The 24,976-nt window shown below is 24.5% G+C and overlaps 1 protein-coding gene across 2 annotated transcripts in view; it reads left to right on the top strand.

The window, feature by feature from the left end:
• Positions 1-8,269: 8,269 nt before the first annotated feature.
• Positions 8,270-24,976, top strand: part of LOC129608643 (BAG domain-containing protein Samui) — a 35,751-nt gene continuing 19,044 nt past the window's right edge. For both annotated transcript variants that reach the window (XM_055520291.1, XM_055520292.1), the window contains exon 1: positions 8,270-9,193. In XM_055520291.1, coding sequence (XP_055376266.1) covers positions 9,008-9,193 — 186 coding nt within the window. In that variant the 5' untranslated portion in view covers positions 8,270-9,007. The remainder of the gene's footprint in view (positions 9,194-24,976) is intronic.

Below are 24,976 nucleotides of genomic sequence, written 5' to 3'. Positions count from 1 at the left end.
AACACTCTAAATAAAAAATTACTTTTGTTGTAATCAAGAAAAATGTCAGATCAAACTATAAATTTTCTATAATTTAAAACATTAATTAACTTGAAAAACGGCCTGTAAAAAGTTTAATAGCCTAATAATTTTATATAACTTTATTGATTTGTTTTTAATTTTATCTTAATCTTCTCGGCCAAATATGAAAGTCGAGAAAGCGATCAAACTTGACAAAACACTTTTGCTTTTAATATTTTGGGTTTGAGAGCTAATTTTATCGATTATGAGAGTGTATTTATTCAACTACTCGCAAAATTTGTAAATCTTAAAAAATTAAGTAGATTTTACGAGTAGTTAAAAATGTAATTAACAGCGGGTATCAAAACCGACTCTACTTTTCTCTTTACTCTACGAGTAAAGTATTCTATTCAAAATAGAAACTTTTGGCAACTTCTTAAGCCGGGATAATGTTGGTATAATATCCGTAGAATAAATTTGAAATTTACCTTTTCTGACCATATTCTAATGTCATTTAAAGATTTTGGAAAGTTTTAAACAAATTCACAGAAATAATAAGAAAATGGGTATGCATAAGCTACACTAATTAAACGGGAAAATTACGTAATGATTGCTACTTATTTTTATATTTTTTTTCGCAATATCAAATTAAATAATATACACTTTATTTATAAACGTGTTAAGTTAAAGTAACAAGTTGTTTTAAATGTACAACTGATACAAGTTTTAAAAAAAAAATTTTTTCTAGAAAAAGATCAAAAGAAAACGAATAGATTTCTAGGTCGTTCAAATCATTAAACAACAAAAGTAATAGTAAAACGTAACAAATTTAATTTGAGATAGAGCTTTAGATCACGTCACATCTACACATATAATTGCTTTTATAGTAAATAAAACACACTCAATTTGCACCTAAAAGGAAATAAATACTAAAACACTTTCTGACAAATTAATTGAAACTAAACAAGAAGCACATTTCCATTAACAATAAGTTTTATTCACATCAGTAATCACGCTTTAAAAATAAAGTGTTTTAAATTACATGAAATATTAATCAAGAGATGGCGTGCGAAATAAAAAATTTAATAGCAGTATCTCAAGCTGTTAAGATATTGCAGTACATGGAGAGACTAAAATATGAAATATTAAGAAGAGTTACAGATATTAACAGTCAATTTATATAGGCAATTAAGCTTGCCAATATATGATAATTCTAATTTTAAGCAAAAAAACATTGTCTGATAATTAACATCAGACGAATTGCCTAAACAAAGTATCATAAATATTGCACGAACGAGCAAAATCAATCACGATTTAGAAGCACAAAATGATCATCATGCATCGACTATCAGAGTACCTAGCGAATTCGTCATTGTTTCACGAAGAGGAAAAAGAAATGGTAGAGATTTGGTAAGGGTTAGAGTTTATTAGTATGAGAAACAAAAAAAAAATTTTTGGATTAAGTTTTAACGAAAGCAAAAAAGAGTTGAGCTACAAGCAAAGTGTAAGAGACAAATGTGCAGACTGAAAATCATTAGCTAATTTTCACAAATTTCCCTTTTTGGAAATGTGCTGAAAAAATAAGAAAAACAAGAACAATTTGTATTAAATTTTACTTTCAACTAAAGCGGTTTACTAAGTGCTATAAATTTACATCACACATACAATATAGCTTAGTACTGAAAAAAAAAATCTATAATGTGTCGACTAAAATTAGTCATCAATCATTAAATGTACATAAATCCATACATATACATATGTATATAAACAACTATATAATTTATAAGATGCGGTTAACAACAGAGAACATTATAGAAAAATTTCCATTTAAAGTTATGAATTAAATGAGTTTTATTTTTAAAATGAGATTTTCTTAAATAAGTTATACGTCGAGGCAAACAGTTAAAAAGTCAAAACAAAAATTAGTTACAATCGAAAATTTTTGATGTCAACCCACGCTTATTTAATTTTTTTTCTATTATAAATTTACAAAAAAAAAAATTTTATTTCTTTATTATTATTATTTTTATTTGAATTAAAAATTCACGTAATGTCACCAATTTCAGTTGTTATTAAAACTATGAAGTTTTATAATTTTTATATGTCTTTTCTACCAAAAAATAAAATAAATAACATTAAATATCCAAAAAGAAAAAAAAAAGATTATAACATTTCTATAGAAACTTCCAGTCTTTCATTTGTAATCAAAATGAATTGCCAATTGTTGTCCCATATTGTCATTATATGATAGACAATCAAGAAATATGGTATAGAAATGAATGAGTACAAGACGTACTTACATAAATTTTTAATGACCTTTTTTTATCTATTTAAGAGTTTTTCTTATTATAAATTATAAGTGACACGAAAGAATACGTAATTTTCGATTTAAATTAATTTTGAAATATTTAAGTGAGAAGAGGTTAAAGTTGATGATTTTTTTTTTGTTTGTTGGCGTTTATTAATATCGGAAGTACAATCAGAAGATGAGAACAAAAAATTATTAAATATTTATAAAACTATTAAAAAATTAATTATTCATTGAGCCTTTAAGTTAAATTTTATATTTTTAAATTGCCAATATATGGATTACATTTTGTGAATTAAATTTCTATATGTTGTGTCAAATTGGAAAGTCCCGTTTTTCTCGATATTAGACCCGTTTTTCGTATCTCTTGTCTAGAAAATTTAGGAAATCTTAAGCTATTTAGCATATATTTGCAATTAAGTTATTTTCATTTACGCTAATTTTGCTAGAATTATAGCTTTTAAACTCCAAATTGCTTCATCTTTGATTACTGATATAGTTTTGCTTCTTACTACAGACTTATTTCCATATAATCAAATATTTATATGATTACACATCTAAATGGCTTGCAACTCAACTATCGAAAACTTTCTTACTAAAAGATAAACTAATTTGTAAAAGAAAATCATAATTTTATCTATAGAATTTGAATTATACTTTTAAACTCCTTTAATCCAGTTGACTTATGTGATATGACAACCCGAATTTGTTAAAAATATAAAGAATTTTATTGTGACAACTTACTTTAAAATACCGTCAACATATTTTTCAATGCTGTCATAGTACAAAAAATTTAGCGAATAAATCGAATAATCATACTTTGTGATGTCAAATTTTAGCGAATTCGCTAGCTTAAGAAAATTCGGCAAGTAAGCGAATTAACAAGCTCAACAAGTCAAACTAACGTCACTAATACTATATACGAGTCTTTTAAAACACAAATACTTGTAATATCAAAATAAATAAAACAAATTAGAATAAAACTAACATAAAATTATTGAAATGCACCCACTATATAAAATATATTAAAAAAATAAAATATACATAAATATCTAAAATTGTGACCTCAATTAATTTTTGCTTCATTTAAAATCAATTTACCGAACGTTTAATTTTTCACAATAAAACGAGTTTTTATTAAAACTGTTCTATACTTGTCAGTAAAATTAACCATCTTGGAATTAAAGGTCTAATTAAAAAAATCATTAGATCAACCGAATTTTCATTATAATTATTTCCTTTTACCTTATTTAAAGTTGGTTTTATAAGTTTTAAAGATCTTTAAACTGTTGGAATAACATTCTAGTATAGTCCAAAAACAAAAACATTGAAAATAAATATTTATTTTATTAAAGTTAATAAAATTTTTTTTCAGAATTTCTGGGTTAATTTTTGTTCATTAACCTTTTCAGAAAACAGAAAACAATTTCCAAAAACAAAAATGTTGAATATAAAATGTAAAATCCTACGTAGTTTTAAATTAACAATTTTTTATTCTATCCAAAAATTTACTCTCAATACATTTCATTAGTATTTCTCTAACAGTATATAAAGTCTATACAACTCTTAATATCACATTAAATGCTATACTTATATGTAGGAGTTGAATTTGATCCAAAATTCATGTAACATTTAAAAGTGATTGACCACACATTATGCAAAATAGTTTGAAAATACAAAAAAAATGTCATAAATCATTGTTTCTGTATAGTTGTAACAGACAAAATGTTATAGTTGTACAAACTGCAAAATATTTAATCAAAAAAAAAAATTATTAAATGATTATTTTCCATTTTTCAATGCAAAACAAATTGGATACAATAAAATTGTTAAATTGCATATTAATCGACCTAAATATGAGATTTATTTAAATACTTAATGGTTGTTAATTATGAATTATTTAATAGAAATAGATACAATATTCGTTTTATTAATAAAATATGCGTTTATTTGAATTAATACATAATAATTTGAAATTACAAGTTTTTTCATTTGGAAATAAAATATTATCAATTCATACACATTTGATTTTAATTTAAATTTATAATAGCTTAAAATTATAATAACTTAATATTTCTATATTAAAAATAATAATTTGACACATTTCAGAATTTTATACAATGAAATTATTTTGAAGAAGAACACCTAAGAAATGAGATGATTATACATTGTAGTTAATTTACTATATTTTCTCTTATATATTCCAAATACTTGAATACAATACAATGGAAAATAGTTTATATACAAGCTATTTAATAAATAATTAGCTAATAAAAACAAATATTTGGTCTAATTTTCAAAATTTCTTCCGATTATCGTTTGAATTGTTTTATAAAAATTTATTTTCCATGAAAATTTGCAAAATATCTTTTACTGTACCAAAATTCAGTTATATTTAAATAAAAGCAAAATAATCTGGGCTTTATTAAATTTAAGAAGAAATTTTGTAAAATTTAAAATGACACATTTATTTGAACTATGTGACAGCACTCATATTGTGACATATTACAATGGTCTATATTTATATTGCCATTTGAAATACTATAATAGCGAACAATACATTTTAATGATTATACGAATATGCTTCTAAAATAATGTAAGTAGTGCAATATGTATAATATGCAGGGTTTCCCCTAACTGATGTTAAAGTTCTCGAGAGGAAGCAAATTCCTTGCCGTTTTTTTAAAAAATAAGTTCATGTGGTTTTGGAGCCGGAGAGGGAATCGGGGTTATTCCCGGACATTTAGGGATAATTTGGAGGATTAAAGATAATAAGGTAGAAAAAAATCTGTCTAACAAATATCCATAAAAGCTGTTCAGTCAGTAAACTTGCATAACGATAATGTCAACATAAAACTTGATTTAAAAATTACATTGCAGTATTAATTAAATTTGTTTTAATCATGAATATGGGCATTTGTTCCCGATAGTTTCATTAAATTTTCATTACATTATACCAATATCCATAAATCGAAAAAATTGCTTACTATTCTATATAACAATCAATTGAATAATATCTGTTAATCCCAAAAGCTTTAAGACATGAACCGAACCACCTTGTTTCCAAAAATTCTATATGGTTGCAAATCAATTAAATATTGCATATTAACTTAAATAAATTATTTTCCAATTTCATATAAGCTAAAACCGAAACTGGTTTAAATTTTTACTTTTATTTTTTATTATCATCATTTCTTTTTAATAAAACAATGAATTAACAAAAATTATTAAAGTGAAATAATTTTTCAAATTCCACCCACATTCACTGCGTGCTTTTTAAAATATTGTCAATAATTTTAACCGGATAAATGCGTTATAAATCAATTTCGAAAAGCAACTCATCTCATCTTAAAATGAGTTACATATACCTACATATCTTACCATACATTTAATATAGTTTAATCTTTTTATATATGTATGTATATATACAAAAAGAACTAAGTATGCATATTACTTAGTACTTATAAATTTATTGTTTTGGTAAATTAAAAAATTTTAAACTGGGATTCTATTTTTATGATCTGACGGCTATAATTTTTAAATTCTACTTTGTATTTTAATAATTTAATGGCTTTCGCGCCTAATAGAATTCTTCTGAAAAATACACGTACATATGTGTATATGTAAATATGTTTTAAATTTATATTAAAATCATGTTTTTCGAGATAAAGTTTGTGTTCTATATTATTTTGTATGAATTCAGCCAGCAATCAGTTTGAGATAACAAGCAATATTTTCTATGTATAATAATGTAAATACCTATACATATATATATAGGAAGATAGCTTATATATATAGATGGGTTAGAAAATGAAAAGCTCATTAAAAATATTAACTCTCATTTTTTCTCCGGTTAATAATTTTATAAGTTAACATATATTCTTATACATGGTTCTCACGAATTTATTGATAATAATATGCGATTGGTGAGAAAATGAGAATACAAAAGAAAATACAATAATAAAAATTACTGTTTTTGGCTATTTAATTGCTTTCCGGTTTTTGTTTTTTCATCAATAATAATTGTTGTTAATAATAAAAGTAAAAATAATCATTAAGTAACGTCACTGATGTAACAGGTAAATTTTGCGGTTGCCAATTAGTTCGCTCGCTACCAAAAAAAAAACAACATCAGAGGAAATTTTTTTCATTTGTTTCAGCATTTTTTATTTTTGATTTTTAATTAAGAAGCGCAAACGATATTGAATACTCTTGCTGCTCATGGATGATCGCGACTTATTTTTTTTACATACACTAATATTTTTTCTTTAATTTTCATTCTTTTTTCGGTTGATTATATATTCGTCATAACTTTCAAGAATGAAACATGAAAATTTAAAAAAAGTCAACCAATACTTTTTCTTCCATATTAAAAATTAAATTCTATTTTATGAAAAATACTTTCAATATTAACTCTTATTTTTTTCCATTATACAAAAAAATGCTATTTATAAATCTGATGTCTCGACTGTTTGAATATCCCGCTCAATGATCATCATCGTCGTTGTCGTCGTCGTGAGCAATTTATAAATAAAATGAAAAAAAAGTAGAAATTTTTTTAAAAAACGTTTTTGATTTTTTTTTTCTTTTCTTTCAATTTCTTTCTTAACAATCTTTTGTTAATGTTCGAGAATCAGAAAACTAAAAAAAAACGCATGGTTTTTGCTTAAGCAGAATAAATACAGCCACATACTTACATTTAAAAGAAAAAAATTTGAAACGCATGAGTTCTTATTTTTTTTTTGTTTTGAAAATTTTAGTTCAATTTATCGAAAATAAAAAATTTCGAAATTACTTTGATAAACGAAATTTTCTAATTATGAAAAGTTCAAATAATTAAATTCAAAGAGCTAAATTTATTAAGCTAACATTAACATTGATGGTTATTCAAATATCTTCAATGAATATAATTTAAAATTTATTAAAAACTATGCAGCATTCAATTGGTACAATAATTGTATAACATTACAGATTTTCAACTCATGATTTTATTATATGTTTATGAAAATGCGAATTGTGGTATACTGCGAAAATTACGGTCCTAAACCCTACTTAGTAAAAAAAAAAAAAAGCAAATTTTGCCTAGAAGTATGCAATTTATTTATTAATTATTCGCGACCATCGTTGAATTATACATAATATGAATGTTATAATGTTAATTAATTAAATATTATATAGCAATTTACAAGATCGTCACATGATTTCATACCTTACATAAACGAGAATAAAAATTACACTAATTTTTAGGAGGGGCTGTATAAAAAACAATCACTCAAAAATCACATTAATATTAAAAAGATGTCACATTAAAAAAAACTTCGGACCATAATTATTTAGCTCTAATAGATTTTTGTAATAGCTAACAGAGTAAATCAATATTGAAAGGAAACGCATATTTCTTTCTTAAATTCTTAAACAAAACAAGTTAAAATACTATTTTTAGGTAAAATATTTTTCGAAATAATGAGCCCTATAACTTTTTTTTATTTATTCATAACGTTATAACATCATCATAATAATATCTATATATGAAATAAAAGCAAAATATCACAATACTGTCGTCGTCGTAATACAAGTGTATAAGAATATTTGCTAATTTTTTTTTTGCAGATCGCTAAGATACGGACGAGCTTAATGTTTTATATTTAACAAAATATAAAAAAAATTCAAAATGACTCTCTCATTTTATATATCTCAGAATATAAAAATATTTAGGTATATTAAAAATAAATAAAACTAAACGGTAATCAAAATCAACAACAGTTCACTATAAACATAAAATAAAAAATAATATTTTTTATGATCAATCGGAGAATCGAGTAGATTAAAGAGAATACATGAGAAAAAAAGTCTCTCAAAAATCAAAATACAATAAGAAAAGAAAAATTTAATTTATTTTTTTTTTTACCCAAACAAGTATTTTAAAATTTTCTTGATTTCAGTATCATACTGTGAATACAATCGGTGAGATATCCCTCTACTAAGAAAGTAAAGATAGTTCTCGAATTTCTTGTGTGCGGTGTAAAGTCGGTTTGCTTGAAAATATTATTGTACTTTAAAACTAAAAATTATAATAAAAAAAAAAAGAATAAATAATTTTTTTTTGCTTTTGTGGAAAAATACATAAATATATACATGTAAATGTATATATTTATTTTATAAATACATATATACAGATTATATACAAAATATAATTTTCAAAAATAAAATATTATTTTTATATTTTTGCTATAAGTTATTTCATGCAAGTGCTTTCTTATAATATTCTATATGAAAAACAAAGAAATATTTTAAAATTTTACTAAATATTATTTTATAAAAAATCTATATATATATATATATATACATACATATATAAAAAGTTATAATTTTCCATTTAAATGTGTAAAACAAGACAAAAATAAAAAAAAATAAAAAAAAAAGGAAATTGCCAGAATTTAGTTTTTTGTCCTCTTCATCATAAATTATTATAATTATATTTTAATATTTTAATATAATTATAACACACTTATGAATAATTATAATTAAATCGATAATTATTTGTTAATAAATAAAAATAGTTAAATTTTAAATAATTTTCGGATATAATTTTTATAAAAAAAAAAGTTATTTTTCTCTTAAGAACCAAAAAAAAAAAATAAAATTTAAAATTGAATATCGAAAATTAAATAATTTTATTAATATAAAAGAAAAAATAAAATGAAACCGTCTGTGATATCGAATGGTAACGGAAGCGGAAACCCGCAAACACAACAACAACATCCTTCTGCAGCTGGTATTAATGCTGGTGTAAATTCTGGTACTAATACAATACCTCATCAACAGCAGGATACAAGTGGATATCCCCATAATGTTAGGGGACAATTTCCATCAGGCTTTTCACAGGTAAAATATTCATTAAACATCTATTTTATAATGCAATATATATTAGATTTAATGACATATGTATTAGAAATTCAGCCATATATTCAGTATTGCTGAAAAAAAAATAAAGAGAATTCAAAATAAAATATATAAGAGAGAATTAAAATTGAAATGACTGCATACTTACTTAAAAAAAATATAAAAGAAAAACCATGCTCAAAAAAAAAAAAAAATAAATCATAAAATTTATCATTATTTCACGTATTTTCACTTTTTCCAGAACATTTTGACAGGTGTCAAAGTAATTTTTACATGCATTAATATAAGTATGTGTATGTATATATGTATTCACGTTATATTTGTGAGAATTTTAAAATATGCTACTGAAATTTTATACTCATTCACTTTATTTCAAAAAATTCGAACATTTTAATGAAAGAGAAAATTTTGATTCTTTTGTATTCGTATATACTTTAATACAAACTAAGTCAAGTGCATGTAGGTATAAGAGAAAAAAAAATAAGTCATATTATTTAAAAGTAGTACAATCACTATAATATACTTTCATTCTATGTATATTAATAGATGTGATATTAGATTTTTAGTGTTGAAAAAAAATAATTCACATTGAAAATAAAAAAATTAAATTAGGTACAATTATGCATGCACGTACATTGGTACATTTGTAGAAGTTACTTGGATATTAATTTGTTACCGGCAAATTATTATTTATTAAAGAAATTTTCGGGTTTATGCATAATTTTAAATTTGAACTAAAGACATGAATCAGTGCAATAAAAATACTTTCCTTTTAATTCATTTTACTTTTAATTCATCATTTTCATTATCTATGTGAATACAGTATCTTATGAATGTTGAGAATAATTTTAAAAAAGAACCTAACAAAGTTTTTTATCAAGAAGTTTCGAAACTTTTCCTAACTCATGATACAACATCATTAGAATTTTTTAATGAAATTTGTAATAAATTTTTGAGTAGATTGAAATTTTTTTTATTAAAAATACTTAATAAATATTTCTATTTTAAATCAAAATTTTTTTGAAAATTAAAAGTTGAAATTTAAAAAATTATTTTTGCATAAAATATTTTCTTTTCTTCGACTAATTAGAAAATATTGTACTTCATCATCATTTTATTAATATTTTATAATTTTTATTCTGTTTTTAGAACCATTTTTGGGGAAAATATTTAAATATTAGTGTAAAATTCCAGTAAATTTAAAAATAATATTAACAATATAATTTTTGTAAAGTTTGTGAGGAAAGTTATTTGAAAAGACATATTATTTTTAAGTTTTCTTAAAAACGAGGAAATAAATTACAAATCAGTATCAATATATATTAGATCTACTCAAGCTTTCTACATAAATATTATAAAAAAAATTTTGGTTAATATTTTTCTTCTTTACAAGATAATCCCCAAATTCCAAAATTCCAAAACAAAATATGTACATTTAGATAGTCCAAATTGTAAGCTTATATTGTCCAAAACAATTTATTGTATAACGGTAAATAAGTGATTTATAATTCTCTGAAAATTTTAGCTATCGTAATTACTAAACATTATAATATTTAGATTTCAATTATTGCGCTCATTTTTACCAATCAGATTGTATACAATATAATTGTTTTCCTTCTTTATAATTGAGCCAATAACACAATATAATTTAATTCTAATTACAATTACTATACTCTACATTACCATAACTAGAGTAAAACTACTTTAATCTTAACTAGACATTTTACGGTTGCTCAATATAATAAAATAGTAATCAGAATATAAAATGAAATTATGATAACAAAATAGCAACATACATACATTATAAAATCATTTTTATAAAGCAATAATTAATGTTATTAAACGAAATATTGCTGCGAGAAAAAAAAAAATATGATAAAAAAAATTTTTTGGAGACTTACAAGAAAAACAACAAAATAATCAAATCTAATCTTTTGTTATAAAATTGAAATTTTATGTACATTTTTTATGCCCTGTAAAGTTTTTAGAGGCGTAAAATTTACTTTAGACTTAAGATAAAAAAGAATTTTTTTTTTTTTGATTAATTAATTTCAACAATGAAAAAGATGAAAACGAAAAATAATCTGACTAATTGAATTTTGACATTATTTGTTCAATAATTATAATTTTGATTTTGAAAATCAAAGATGGAATTAAAGTTTATTCAATTCACTTTTTGACACGGAGAGGAGCACATGGCAAACTATTAACAAGTATTTGTTATTTTAGATATACTATGACAAATTGAGTGATTTTACTCGGATTATTATTAGAATATGTGCAGAATTAGGAAAAGCAATAGTGGAAAAATATTTGTTTCGCTCAACTACAATTTACACTTAACATTAATTTAGGAAACAAAGAAAATTCTTGTCTTTTTTTTGTTTTCATATATCTTTCTTGTATACGGCATTTCACATTAGCGTCTTTGTTCTTTAACTAGAACTTATTCGCTATAAATATAAATTTTAAAAGCAAAATATTTAAGAAACGCAGATGAAATTGAAAAAAAAAACGCCATAATTTATTCATATAATATTACAGTGTCGTACGATTTAAACATCCTGACTAAAAATATATATGATTTTTAGTCAAGATAATGTAATGTAAATTATGTGGACAAATTCTCATGCAGCTCGAACTTCCTATTACTCGAACCTTCTAATACTTGAACTTAATTTTATTGACTTGCTGTTAACATTGAGAACTTTTAGAATTAAAATTGATTAAGAGTGAGAGCTTTATAACTCTAAAAAGAGAATTTAAAATTACAAGGTTCCGCAAAGGTTTTTTGATTTGCATTCAAAAATTTTGTCATATTCGCATAATTAAAAAAATATTACAAAGTCATAAGATATTCAGGCTCATCTTAAATCACAGATAATTAAATTATTTTTTATTTATTTTAATTTTAAGTAACTTTTAATTCTTGTTCTGTATAATCTATACATTTATATAAGAAATTAAATAATTTTTGGAAATATATAATTAAAATAATTAGTAAACAATCAAAAAATGATTTAATATATTGCGTGTACCAAAATTATATATCAGTTTTAAAAAAATAATCTAAAAGTTAAAATGCTACATAATTAAATTTTGTGATTAAATTATTTAAGAACAAAACAAAGCCATACTTTTTTAATAATCGCAAGCAAAAAAAATCTGATGTGGTCAGCATATAACCGACCACAATATGTATTTTCTAGCTTATTGAAAATGTTACAGAAAGGGTTATTTTTAAGGAAGTATAGGCTTTTAGTTAACTCACTTAGAAAAATGAAAATTTGGCCATTAGTAGAGTTTCGCTTTGTGCCATCGGGATTCACCGAAAAGTTTTCTAGTTAGTTTCGATAACACCCACAATTAAATAAAACATAAAATTGGTTCAGTAAAAAAAGACCAGTCTCTGAGGCCTGTAATATCCCAAAAGTTGATCAATCTGTGATAAGCTAAAATAAACTCACATATAAAATTTCATCAAAATTGAATCAGTCAAATCTTGTTAAAAATGGTTTAGTTACACTTCCCTACTATGGACAAGTGCTTTTGCATCGAAAATTCGATATGCGAAAATTTGTGCCATCACATAACCTCTCTAATTGTATGCAATGGGGTTGGTGATAATAAATCGTATAAAAATCTTTAAAGAACAAAAAATTATGAAGAAAGCGTCATATTATGACGTAATAGAAAACACAACTTTTATTTTGTGCGCCTGTTATTTTATTTTGAAATTTTATACTGTAAAAATATCATAATATTGTTATAGAGCATCAGGTGGGTAGGTAGGTATAATATCGAAAAGCTTATCTTTTGCATAACTCTATATACATTTTGGCAATTTATTGCTAAATAACATAAATTTCTGAACCGGTTTCAGAAATTTTTTTATACTTAAAATATTCTAATTATAATCTTGTATCAGTTTAGTAAAAGAGTTTTTCTTTTCATTTGCTTATAAAATTATATAATAAATTTTATATGTGTTTAATGACCGTATATTTAATTATGATTGATTTTAAAATTATTTGACTGTTTAAATTTTTATTAACCAATTTTTTTTTAACGTTTTATCTCACAAATTTCTTAATTTACACAAAATTTACAAATTATCTTTGGTTTGGACATAGGATTGCCAAACACTTGTGCTTTTATTATTTTGTTATAACTTAAAGGGGAGACGGAAAACATAAAGACTTTGTTGTATGCGTAATTGTCATTCGTTATGTATTTTGTTAATTCTAAAAGACCCTTTCCCTTGCGAGCCCTACTCTTTCTATTGCCGGTTTATACTTATGAGTGTTATGTGTGCCAAGCAAATTAAATTAATACGCCCCTACGGTTACACTCCATCTTTTGCTTTTGTATTTTAATTTACTTCTTAAATTATTGAATTGAATACGTTTCAATTTGAAATCCTTTTTAACAAATTAATGTTCAGCTTTTCGTATAATAGTTTTTAAAATTGTTTATTTTCTAAAATGAAAATTCAAAACGAAGTTCAAGTACTTATTAGTTTGCAATAATGTAATAGAATCTTAAAAACGTAAGAAACATAACCACGAATTCAACACATTTATGTATTTTTTTTGTGCCTTCTGATTCTTATTACAAATCATATCGTATCGCTCCATAAATTGAGTTTTCTATGTATCTTAGACAATGTGTGTTAAGTGCTATGAAAAAAATTAGATTTATAACAAAAATATATTTCAAAATCTTATTGTTGCTATTTTACTTTCCTTAAATTTCTATGTCAATCATACGTGCCTACATGAATATCATACAGTAACGCATTCTCATTAAAAAAAATTTAAATGAGTCATAACATAATTTATAACATTTTCAACGACATATCCGCTAGGTTTTTTATGTACATATGTACATACGAGTACGTTGTATTTAAATCACTTTTTTAAATGCTAAAGAAATATAGATTAACCAACCTTTTTCTCTCGAAAATCACGTTCCACAGAAGATTAATTTTAATTCGTTCATTGCCACCATAACAACTTTAATTTGATTTTTGAATCAAATGTTGTGACTTAAACTAGAAAACATTTATACGCATACTATAGATATACATACTACTATTGAGAGTAGATATACATACATAAGTATGTGCGTGTAAAAAAAATTAAATCATATCAATTAACATAGAAAATTATGTCTGCACACTAAATGTACATAGATTCTTTCGAAAAAAATTTTAGCCCCATATATAACAGGAAAACTATGCACATGCATTCAACAATTACAAAGATTTTATGAATTTTTATAATGGTAGATGTATGAGTTTATTCTAAGGGCACATTTATTAATTGTGGCGCTAAAATGAGTGATTACTAACGCGTAGTTATAAAAAAATAATTGCGTTAAATTACATGTACTTACAGAATGCACTGTAAATGCATTCTATGGCTTGTAATTTCAAGTATTTGACTATACGTCCGTCCTCTCCCCTTCGTGAGAGAAAGAGAGTATAAAGTTTAACTTAGATGTGGCAACATGCTGATAAATGTAAATATGTATATAATTAGAATTCAGAGCAAATATTTTTTTGCTAATTATAAAAAACAAAATCATAATTGTTCAAAAATTTCTCCAACAGGCAACGGATGAAAGTGTTTCAATAATCTGTTTTGTATTCTCAACTTTAGAAAATTGTATACACATACATAATGCATAAATATGCAAAATTAATCTGTATGTTAATAAGACAATTGTAATAAAGAAACAGAAAAAGCTAAAACACTCTTACAACAACAATTATTATTTTTAAAAGCTCACTTGTTGAAGCAGTTTTGTAATTTATTATGAAAAATAATTTCAATTATCATCGCCATACTTAAAATACCGCGAAATTATATTCTTGCCGCATAGAAAATTACTACTTTAATGTTGGCACGTAGTATTTGACAATGTTGCAATATTGCAGCTTTTTTGTTTTCTTTTGCTTATTTAGTGTTTCATGTAAATTATTTTTTTTTATTTTCTTGTTTGTATGGTATACGGTTAGTATGTAAGCAGCTCATTTAACAAATATCATCACAAAATATGAAATTATTAATGACTTTGCAAAAAAAAAAATTAATTAGGTTATTTTTCAAATATGAAAGTAATTTTCTCACATTTAACCCTAGAGCGCAAGCATCAAACAAAAATTGGGTACATAAAATTTTTATAGCTTTTATTTAGGGTCTCTTTATTAATTCATAATAATCGGAAATTCATAACGTATTTATTGTATTAGTAAATTTTAAAATAAATTAGTTCATTATGTACATAGAGAATATATTTTTAGAAAAAATTAAAGAAAATAAAAATGTACACTACTTGTTTTTGCTTTTATGTTTATTCATGCTTCTATGTTTTATTCGTACTAAAGTTCACGAAGGGTAGTTTGTAATCCCTTGAAGGAGTCACCTACAAGAAAAATATGTACATATATTGTTGCTCAGTGTTAAACACTAATGAAGCAAACAAGTAATGAAGATATTGACATGAAATTTTATAAACATGTGTCTTATAAAATGGCTACACTGGTTCGGGTAGCTGCTATACGACTCTAAAACCTAATTTGAAAAATTCGGAAAATTAATAAAGATAGATTTATGAAACTTAGCAGTCGTGTGTCCAGTCATAGATCAGAGATATCCATGAAGTTCGAGTAACTGCCGTGTAACTATGAAAACTAATTCTAAATATTGTTTTTCCTATATTCCTGCAGTTTGTACTTACTGTGTAATTTTTATTGTTAAACAGGCCTTACATACTATCGATAACTTACAAATGGTGAACTTAGAAATGGTGAAGGTGATCTATACTGTACAAACACATTTTAGTAAAATTGCCTACAAGTAGGCGTTCTAAAAACTATTGCACAAAATTACCGTATAGATGTTCTACGCTTTTCAATATAAAATTCAGCATTTTCTTGGCAAATATGAAACTAAGACGATTTTTATGCATTTACACTCAGAAATTAATTTCTATAACTTTTCTCCTCAAAAATTCTATACATATTGCAAAAAGAAAATGCGTGCCAGGGAAAATAATTTTCTAGTAAATATAATATTACTTTTCAAAATGGTATTTCCCTAATTTACAAAATTTGCGAATATTATAAAGGTATCACAAATTTTTTTTTCCTATTTCAAACTCATAAAGATTCTTACCACTTGTTTTTCACAACACATATTATTATTTATTTACATATGAACCGCCTACAATAGCGTAAACAACAGCAGGATCAGTAAAAGTTCAAATGAAAAATATTATTTTTTTTAAACACAATATTCGCAATAAAATACACAAATATTTAAACATTGTTGCCATTTTCACTGTTTTTACTACACATATATGTAAGTCAGATATATATGTATATATATATATATATATATATATTTTAAATAAGAAGTATATATGAAAAATTTTTTAGGAATATTTTGATTTTTCGAGAAAAATCGAAGAATTTCAAGTAAAAATAAGAAACACATACAAATATTCGTTTTTCGGCTAAAAGAATTTTCTAACTTATGAATACACACATATCTGGCAGTGTTTAGTGCAATACACATGTGAGACCATATTTTGCATATGTATATTTGTTATATTATATGAAAATATACATAAACATGCACACATAACAATATATTTGCCGCCACCGTATGCGTTCTTCTTTCAGCTGTTTTTTTCGTTCGTTTTGTTTTTTAGCTGAAATTTTCATTTTTATTTTCTCTTATACATGAAAATTTGAAATTTTGCCAAAATAAAATTATTTTATTTTAGTTTAGAGGCTTTTGCTTACATCTGAACACATATTTTTTTATTTATATGAATAGTTGAATGTACAAATTAATGAAGATCAAATTATATGAAAAATTTTAAGAAAATTTGTAAATTTTATAGAAATTTACATTTTAAAATAAAAAAAAAAACATTATTCTATGGAAATTTAAAAACTAAAATGCTTAAATTTTTTTATAATTTTAAATTTTATGCCTTTAAGAATGCGTGTTTTTTCCAATTATTGTAGAACATTCACAATATTAAAGTTATTGTTTAATTATATTGAGGTTGTTATCCAAAATAGATTAATGATTTTGAACAAGAAAGTATAGAATTGAAATTATTATATTAATTAAAAATTTAAATCTTCTCATTAACATTAAAAACTATTTTACAATAAATTTTCATGTTAGAATATTAGAATCTTGTTATGAAATAACCATAAAATAGATTCGTTGTAAAACTCTTCCATTCGAAAAAAATTTCTTCATATTTTGAAATTAAAACAAGTTTGCATATGTGTATATCAGAATGTGCATCTTGCAAAAAGTTTAGAAATTAGAGCAAGTCCAAATTTAAGTTACTTATTATGTAACTAAAATGAAGACATAGGAATACAAGCCAAATTAAGAAGTCAGACATAGTCACTTAATTAAAATTATTTTTTAGAGGAAGTCAATCGTATCTAATCATACTCCATGTTAAGTACCAGTTAGAAATTACCCAAAGGGTACTGCGAATATATTATTTTGTAACATTTTAAAACATCATTTAATATATGCCTTTTTATTAATCCAATTTTTAATCCGAAATTACTTTATTTTTGGCATATTTCCAAAGAAATTGAAAATTCGTGAAATCAGCAAGAACTTGATGACTTGCTTATTCTTCTATTCAGAAAGTTGATACGCAATCATTACAAAATGATCAATAAAATTACCAGTTATTTTAACCTTTGATCAACGTAACGCGGTAGATGTATAATTTAGATATTCCGCTTTTCTTTTTGTAATTACTTCCTTATATTGATCACACTTTCATATTTTTTGTACATTCAGACTTCATACTGTTTTATGCTCTCACTTACTGAGTAAGTGTTAATTTTGTTATTGTTCGTAAGACTTTTATGGAGAATTCAGGAGAGAGGTATAAGAATTACTACCTTTATAGGCTTTTCTAAATTCAATAGGAATATAATTTTAAAAGAGCACTCTCGGGCATCATTAGAACGAAAATGTTTGTTGACTTTCACCAATCGTTTTCAATTGAATTGCATCCTTTATTAAAATTCGCAACAATGAAAATATTTTCCATAAAATTCAAAAAATTTATTTAAAAAATTATTTGAATTAAACCTTATTTTTCTTACAATTAAAATAAATAGTTTTCATACTTTAGTAATAAATTTTAATTTGCACTTTATAAAAAAAGCAAAACCCAATAAACATCAATATTAATAAGTGACATTAAGTACCTGTTAATGCCATAAATATCAGATATGATATGAATACGAATTGGTACGTTCATTCATTAAATGAAATCGTTACAAATCCAATCAAGATCGATAATTTTTTTTAAATTTACTTACAAACGCACATACATACATTTACATTTGTATATAATTAAATATTTACATATAGAGATCATTTACCTGTAGATAAAACTAGTAAATGTTATTAACACTTGTATATATGTACATTTTTTTTTATTTAAATAAATTATAAGTATGTAGTATAGAAAAATCAAAATACAGGAAGTGAGTAGGTTGAAATAAAATAAAATAAAAATAGAAAATACTTAAGTATTTTTAAAATCAATCTCTGCTGTCCCAATCACATATGAATATAATTGGAATTGTTTAAAATGATCGTTAAAATAATCACGTATCACTTATATTTAAACAAGAAATATAATTACACACATATCTTTACTTACATATTCTATATTAGACGCATAGATATACAATATTATGTATATAGATTATTACAAGATTACATGTGGTATGTCCTGCCCACTATAAAATGCATTTTTAATTAAATTCAAATATTTTATTCAAGCTATATTTCATATCTATCAGCTATATTTTGTAGATATGTATATATATATTATTAGTTTGTGTTGATATAGATTTATTATGCAATTGCATAGAGATTTTTTTAATTATATAGAATCTCGAGAAATTTATTTAAATGAATAAAGGTAATTATAAAGAATTCTTAAAATAAAACATTTTTATAAAAACTTGCCATCGAAATGCTATAATTATAAATTTGTATTATAATTAGAAATTCTGAAGAAAAAAAGTTCACTCATCTGTGATTGACGAATTCATATATAGAATTCAATAAGATTATCTCATGTACATTTATATAGATTTGAGAAGAAATATTACGATAATCAGAAAATTTCATCAATTTTATTTTTTTCCCCTTAACAAATGTTAAAAATCCTCGATAGACAAAGATAGGCATTTTAGGCTAAATCTATCATAATCTTCTGGTCTATAAGTCTGGAGGCCTTAATGTTTCATGGTACAGTTCTTCATTTTATCACTTACTTCGAGGACACCCAAATCCCTATGAATGCAATTATTTTTTATTTTCTATTATCGGTATCAACCTTGTTAACAACAATTTTGCAAAAAGTTTTAATGTCATTGGTAGCAGAAACGTCATGGCCAATATAATTCAGCCTCATTTTAGAGTTTATCTGGTTTTTCTATTATAATAACATCAGTTACTTTCCAAGAATTCCAAGAATACCTATAAGGTTTTCGGTTGCATTCATAAAATTTTTTAAAAATGTCATAGCCTTTCTTGACGATTATCTTATTATCTCACCAGTAATGAGATCAAAACCTACGGCTTTATTCGATTTTAGCGGTTTTACTGCTTGGAAAATTTCCTTTTATATAGACTATAGGGGCTATAGTAACAGATTCAAACAAACATCAAAATTCATCTCCTTTAGCTGACCATTCAGCAAATAACTCAACCTTATATCTTTATTGTCTTTTGCCATTTTTTTAAGAGTGGGACTCGCTTCATCGGCTTCTAAGTACTCTTCGTCGCTTTCTCAGTTGCTGATAAACCAGCTTCATATAACTTTCATATGATACCGATTTAAAATTTTCTATTTTTCTTTTGGGTGTTTCAAAAAGTTTATTCACAATCGTTGAATGACGAGACTATTGCTATTTACGCCTCGCCCTCGTATTGTTCAAAGCAACCTTCCCAATTTCCATTGTGATTGGATAATCGGTTTATTAATGAGGTGCGGTCATACAAGATTTTTAGTTCATTTTTAAATAATATTCATATCTAACTCCTAAAATTATGCAATTTTTTGATTTTGTAGGCCACGTAGCTAATATTCTAAATTTTAAAGACTTTTAACAAAAATTAACATAAAATTTACAGCCATGCCATAAATAACGAAAATATATTTTACTTTTCATTCATACTCCTTTTATCAATTTCAATACTTAAGCAATTTTATAATTTGAAATTATGGTTTAAAGAGATAATTTAATTAATTAACAAAAACTTTATCAAAAATATTTTAAAATGTTTGAAAAAAATTTATCACTAGTTACCAGTCTAATTTTATGGGTTAATATCTTATTAATTTCTAATTACATAGAAGAATTGTAGCATATATTTATATGTATAACTAAATTGATTTGATGTTGACAACTGTTTAAGGAAAGAACAACTCAAACCTTAAAAATAAACTTCATTTTACAATTATCACAATATTTCTTCATTGTTTGCACTTAAGAATTATTTATCTCCCGACAATATTTTTATAATACTCAAAATAAACATAACAGACTAAATATATTTGACAACATCGTACAACTATATACAATAGTCATATATTTTTCATACTACTTACTTAAAATTCAAATAAAGATAAACATAATGACAACAACACTATACTTGTGACAAATTTTAATGTCTCTATAATTTTTGCATTCGAACACACGAATACGATATTAAGTGCGATTGGCTGTATGCACGCGAACAAGCAGAAAAATTTCCATTTTCCACTTCCAAAGTACATTCAGAACCATTTGAAAACGATATATTTCAAAATTGCCTTGAAAACTAAAAAAAAAAATACGAAAATATTTTGCATAAAATTTTCATCTTGTTATTTTTATTACAATCTTAACAATAATTGTTTATATTTCCATTTATATTTTTAAAAATAAGAGCAGCAAAAAGGATGAACGAGCTATGCTATTCAAATGAAAAGTATTAATTGCGAAAAAACAAATTCTTTTTAAAATTTTTTACGACCAACTAAATTTCTGAGTATGCATGTTTGTATTTTGCAATTCATATGGCATATTTTAAACGCGCACTTATCGTCGACTACACGTTCTTTATAAGTAAATATGTAAGCGTATACACATATTAAATATGTATGTAGCTGGAAAAACAAAAATGTAAGAATTATAGAAATAATATCTAGACAGATTTAATGTAAACATTTTTGTTTAAGAACTATAATAAAAAAAAAAATTGTATATGGAAATATAATTAATAGCTTTTAAAAAACAGCAAACAATAAAAAATTTTTTTTTTAATTTTTAAAATCACTTGTAAATTTATAAAAAGAAAGAGATTTAGGTTAATTAATTGCCGATTTATTACTAAAATATATTTTTCAAATAAAAAGAAAAGTGTTTTTCACTAAACATATATACTCGTAGCTATATACAAACACATACAGTTGGTGCCATCATTCAAAACTACAAACTTTTATTACTTATACTGAATACAAACATTCAAAAACACGCGATCTCAAGTAGAACAAATTAAATATTAAGAAAAAAAAATTTGGGGATTTTTGATAGAAAAGTCATATAGTCCGGCAGGTCAAAACGCAATTATTAACTAATGTGTTATACGTTCAGTTTTACAAAATCTTGCATAAAGAACGAAAAATGAGGGGCGTTCAATCTAACAACACAAACAATTACAGTATTATAATTTCCGGACAGTTTAGTGCAACAAACATTATTTGTTTCCGACATTCAATTCCATCTGGGATGGAATTGTACGAAAATCAGCGGACAATCTGTAATTTTAAAGGTACAGAAAACAATATTATATTAACATTATAAAATTTTAAGAGAAAAAATCAACTTATTGTGCAGGTATAACTTAATAAAAAAAAAAATAATGTATTGCGACCAACTTTTACTTGTGTAGCCCAAACGTTAGCAGCCCACTTTTAAACTGATGAATATATTCAATTTAAATCTTTATTAACGCTAGATACGGCAACCAATATTCAATGAAAACTAATTAATAATATTTTCCACCTTGCTCAAGGAAGTTCTCCTCAGAACTATTTAGGATGGGGCGAAATCGGGCTCGTGCAATTACTTAAATAAATTCGATTTACAGTGAAATATTACTTGCACAAACTGGATAAATCGAACTTTCCTTTGTGTAGGTTCTATCGGGGCGGCGAGGAGGGAGTCATACACATTCTGTGTGGTTGTCCTGCTTTAGCTGTCAGGAGATGGAACTAGTTTGGGTGTGGTTTTCTCAATGTGTGGGAGTTCACGCCTTGCACCTTGAGGGATATCTGGGGGTTTTTGCTTGGGGCTATGGGTAGTTTGAGTGGGATATGGGACGGCTACTATAAGCCATGATTGTCTGTGGTGGTTTGGGGAGTGAGGAATTCCTCTGCTCTTGTCTCTCTTCGGCAATATAAATATATATTATTTAGACCAGCGATGCCCAAACTACGGCCCGCGGGCCAAACCTGGCCCTCCAGCTCCAATTCTCTGGCCCGCTCTCGAAGCGCCTTGCAATTTTTTGAAAACATGTTTAACACTTTTTTTTTTAAAAAAATATTTTCGGAAATTTATTTAGAAAAAAATATGTTCACTTATTCAATTCCACGTGTTTATTTATATTATTTTTCTATTGCAAAATAAATATTTTTTCACAAAAGTGAGAAAATTTGAGTTTATAATTATTTTATTTATTGATACAATAAAAATACTGAAAAGAAACATGGAAGAAAGATTTTCAGATTTCGACAATATATCAAATGAAATAACACTATATGAAAATCCTTTTACATTTGACGTCGATGTAGCATTTCCAGATATACAGCTTGGAGACACCATACTCATGAGGATTCTCAAATGTTTGTCTATCATACACTATATTTTCATACATAGAACACTAACATTATTTGATTGAAAATTTCAAAAATTTACGTAAAAACACTCTATCTCTACTAGTTTGGCCAGCAAACGCTCATGAGGATTATCAAATTTTTGTCTATCATACACTATATTTTCATACGTAAAACACTAACATTTTTTGATTGAAAATTTCAAAAATTTACGTAAAAACACTCTATCTCTTATAGTTCGGCCATAAAACGCTTATGAGGATTCCCAAATTTTTATCTATCATACACCTTATTTTCATACATAAAACACCAACATTTTTTGATTGAAGATTTCAAAAATTTACGTAAAAACACTCTATCTCTACTAGTTCGGCCAGAAAACGCTCATGAGCATTCTCAAATTTTTGCTATCACATACCATATATTCATACTTAAAACACCAACATTATTTCATTGAAGATTTCAAAAATTTACGTAAAAACACTCTATCTCTACTAGTTCGGCCAGAAAACGCTCATGAGCATTCTCAAATTTTTGTCTATCATACACCTTATTTTAATACATAAAACACCTACATTATTTGATTGAAGATTTCAAAAATTTACGTAAAAACACTCTATCTCTTATAGTTCGGCCAGAAAACGCTTATGAGGATTCTCAAATTTTTGTCTATCATACACCTAATTTTCATACATAAAACACCAACATTATTTAATTGAAGATTTCAAAAATTTACGTAAAAACACTCTATCTCTTATAGTTCGGCCATAAAACGCTTATGAGGATTCCCAAATTTTTGTCTATCATACACCTTATTTTAATACATAAAACACCAACATTATTTGATTGAAGATTTCAAAAATTTACGTAAAAACACTCTATCTCTTATAGTTCGGCCAGAAAACGCTTATTAGGATTCTCAAATTTTTGTCTATCATACACCTTATTTTAATACATAAAACACCAACATTCAACATTCATCATATTTAATATAAATATATTTTTGATTTAATTTTTTAAATTTTTGATTTACAATTTTTGTATTATTGGGATTTAAGTATACTTTTTAATTTTTTAAAAAAATGAATTAAAATAATTATTCGATAAAATACGCTTAATTTCTTACTTTGTATTATTGTTTTTTTTATATACTTTTTAAATGAATTTAAAAAAAAAAAAATTGGCCCGCCATATCTTGTAAATTTTATTTTTTGGCCTAAGTAAAAATAAGTTTGGGCATCATTTGGGCATAGACTATAAAACTTCCACTATCAAGCTTACTCTTTAAATAAAAAATTTTTATTTAATTTTATTGACTCAAAAAAAAAATTATAAAAAAAATTCACAACCATAAAACTTGAAAATCAAAAGTGAGAAATTACAAATTTTTCATATTGTATTCTACTTGAATCCTATATTATTACGTGATTAAAAATTTAATTATACATTTAAACACTATATAGATTCACTTAAAATATTTCACTAATTGCACAATTAATTTCACATTATGTGTGTGCAGTGTTTGTGACAAAAATACATTGAAAAATTACTGTACAAATTTTTAAACACTAAAACATTTGTTTCACTAATTTTATTGTTAATTATTTTTTCTTGTTTAATTTTAACCTGTAATTTATGTACATAAATTTATTCATTAAATTTAAAACTCGCTGTTCGTAATATATGTGACTTAATATGTATATATATATATATATATCTACGATGTAAAAATTAATTATTATCTCATAGTATGTAGTTTTACTTAAATTTTAAATTATTTTAAATTATCTCAAAATTTACAATTAA

The sequence above is a fragment of the Condylostylus longicornis genome, unplaced genomic scaffold (assembly GCF_029603195.1).
Source record: "Condylostylus longicornis isolate FDR11 unplaced genomic scaffold, ASM2960319v2 ptg000033l, whole genome shotgun sequence".
Classification (NCBI taxonomy): domain Eukaryota; kingdom Metazoa; phylum Arthropoda; class Insecta; order Diptera; family Dolichopodidae; genus Condylostylus; species Condylostylus longicornis.
This window is presented reverse-complemented; position numbering and strand designations above follow the sequence as displayed.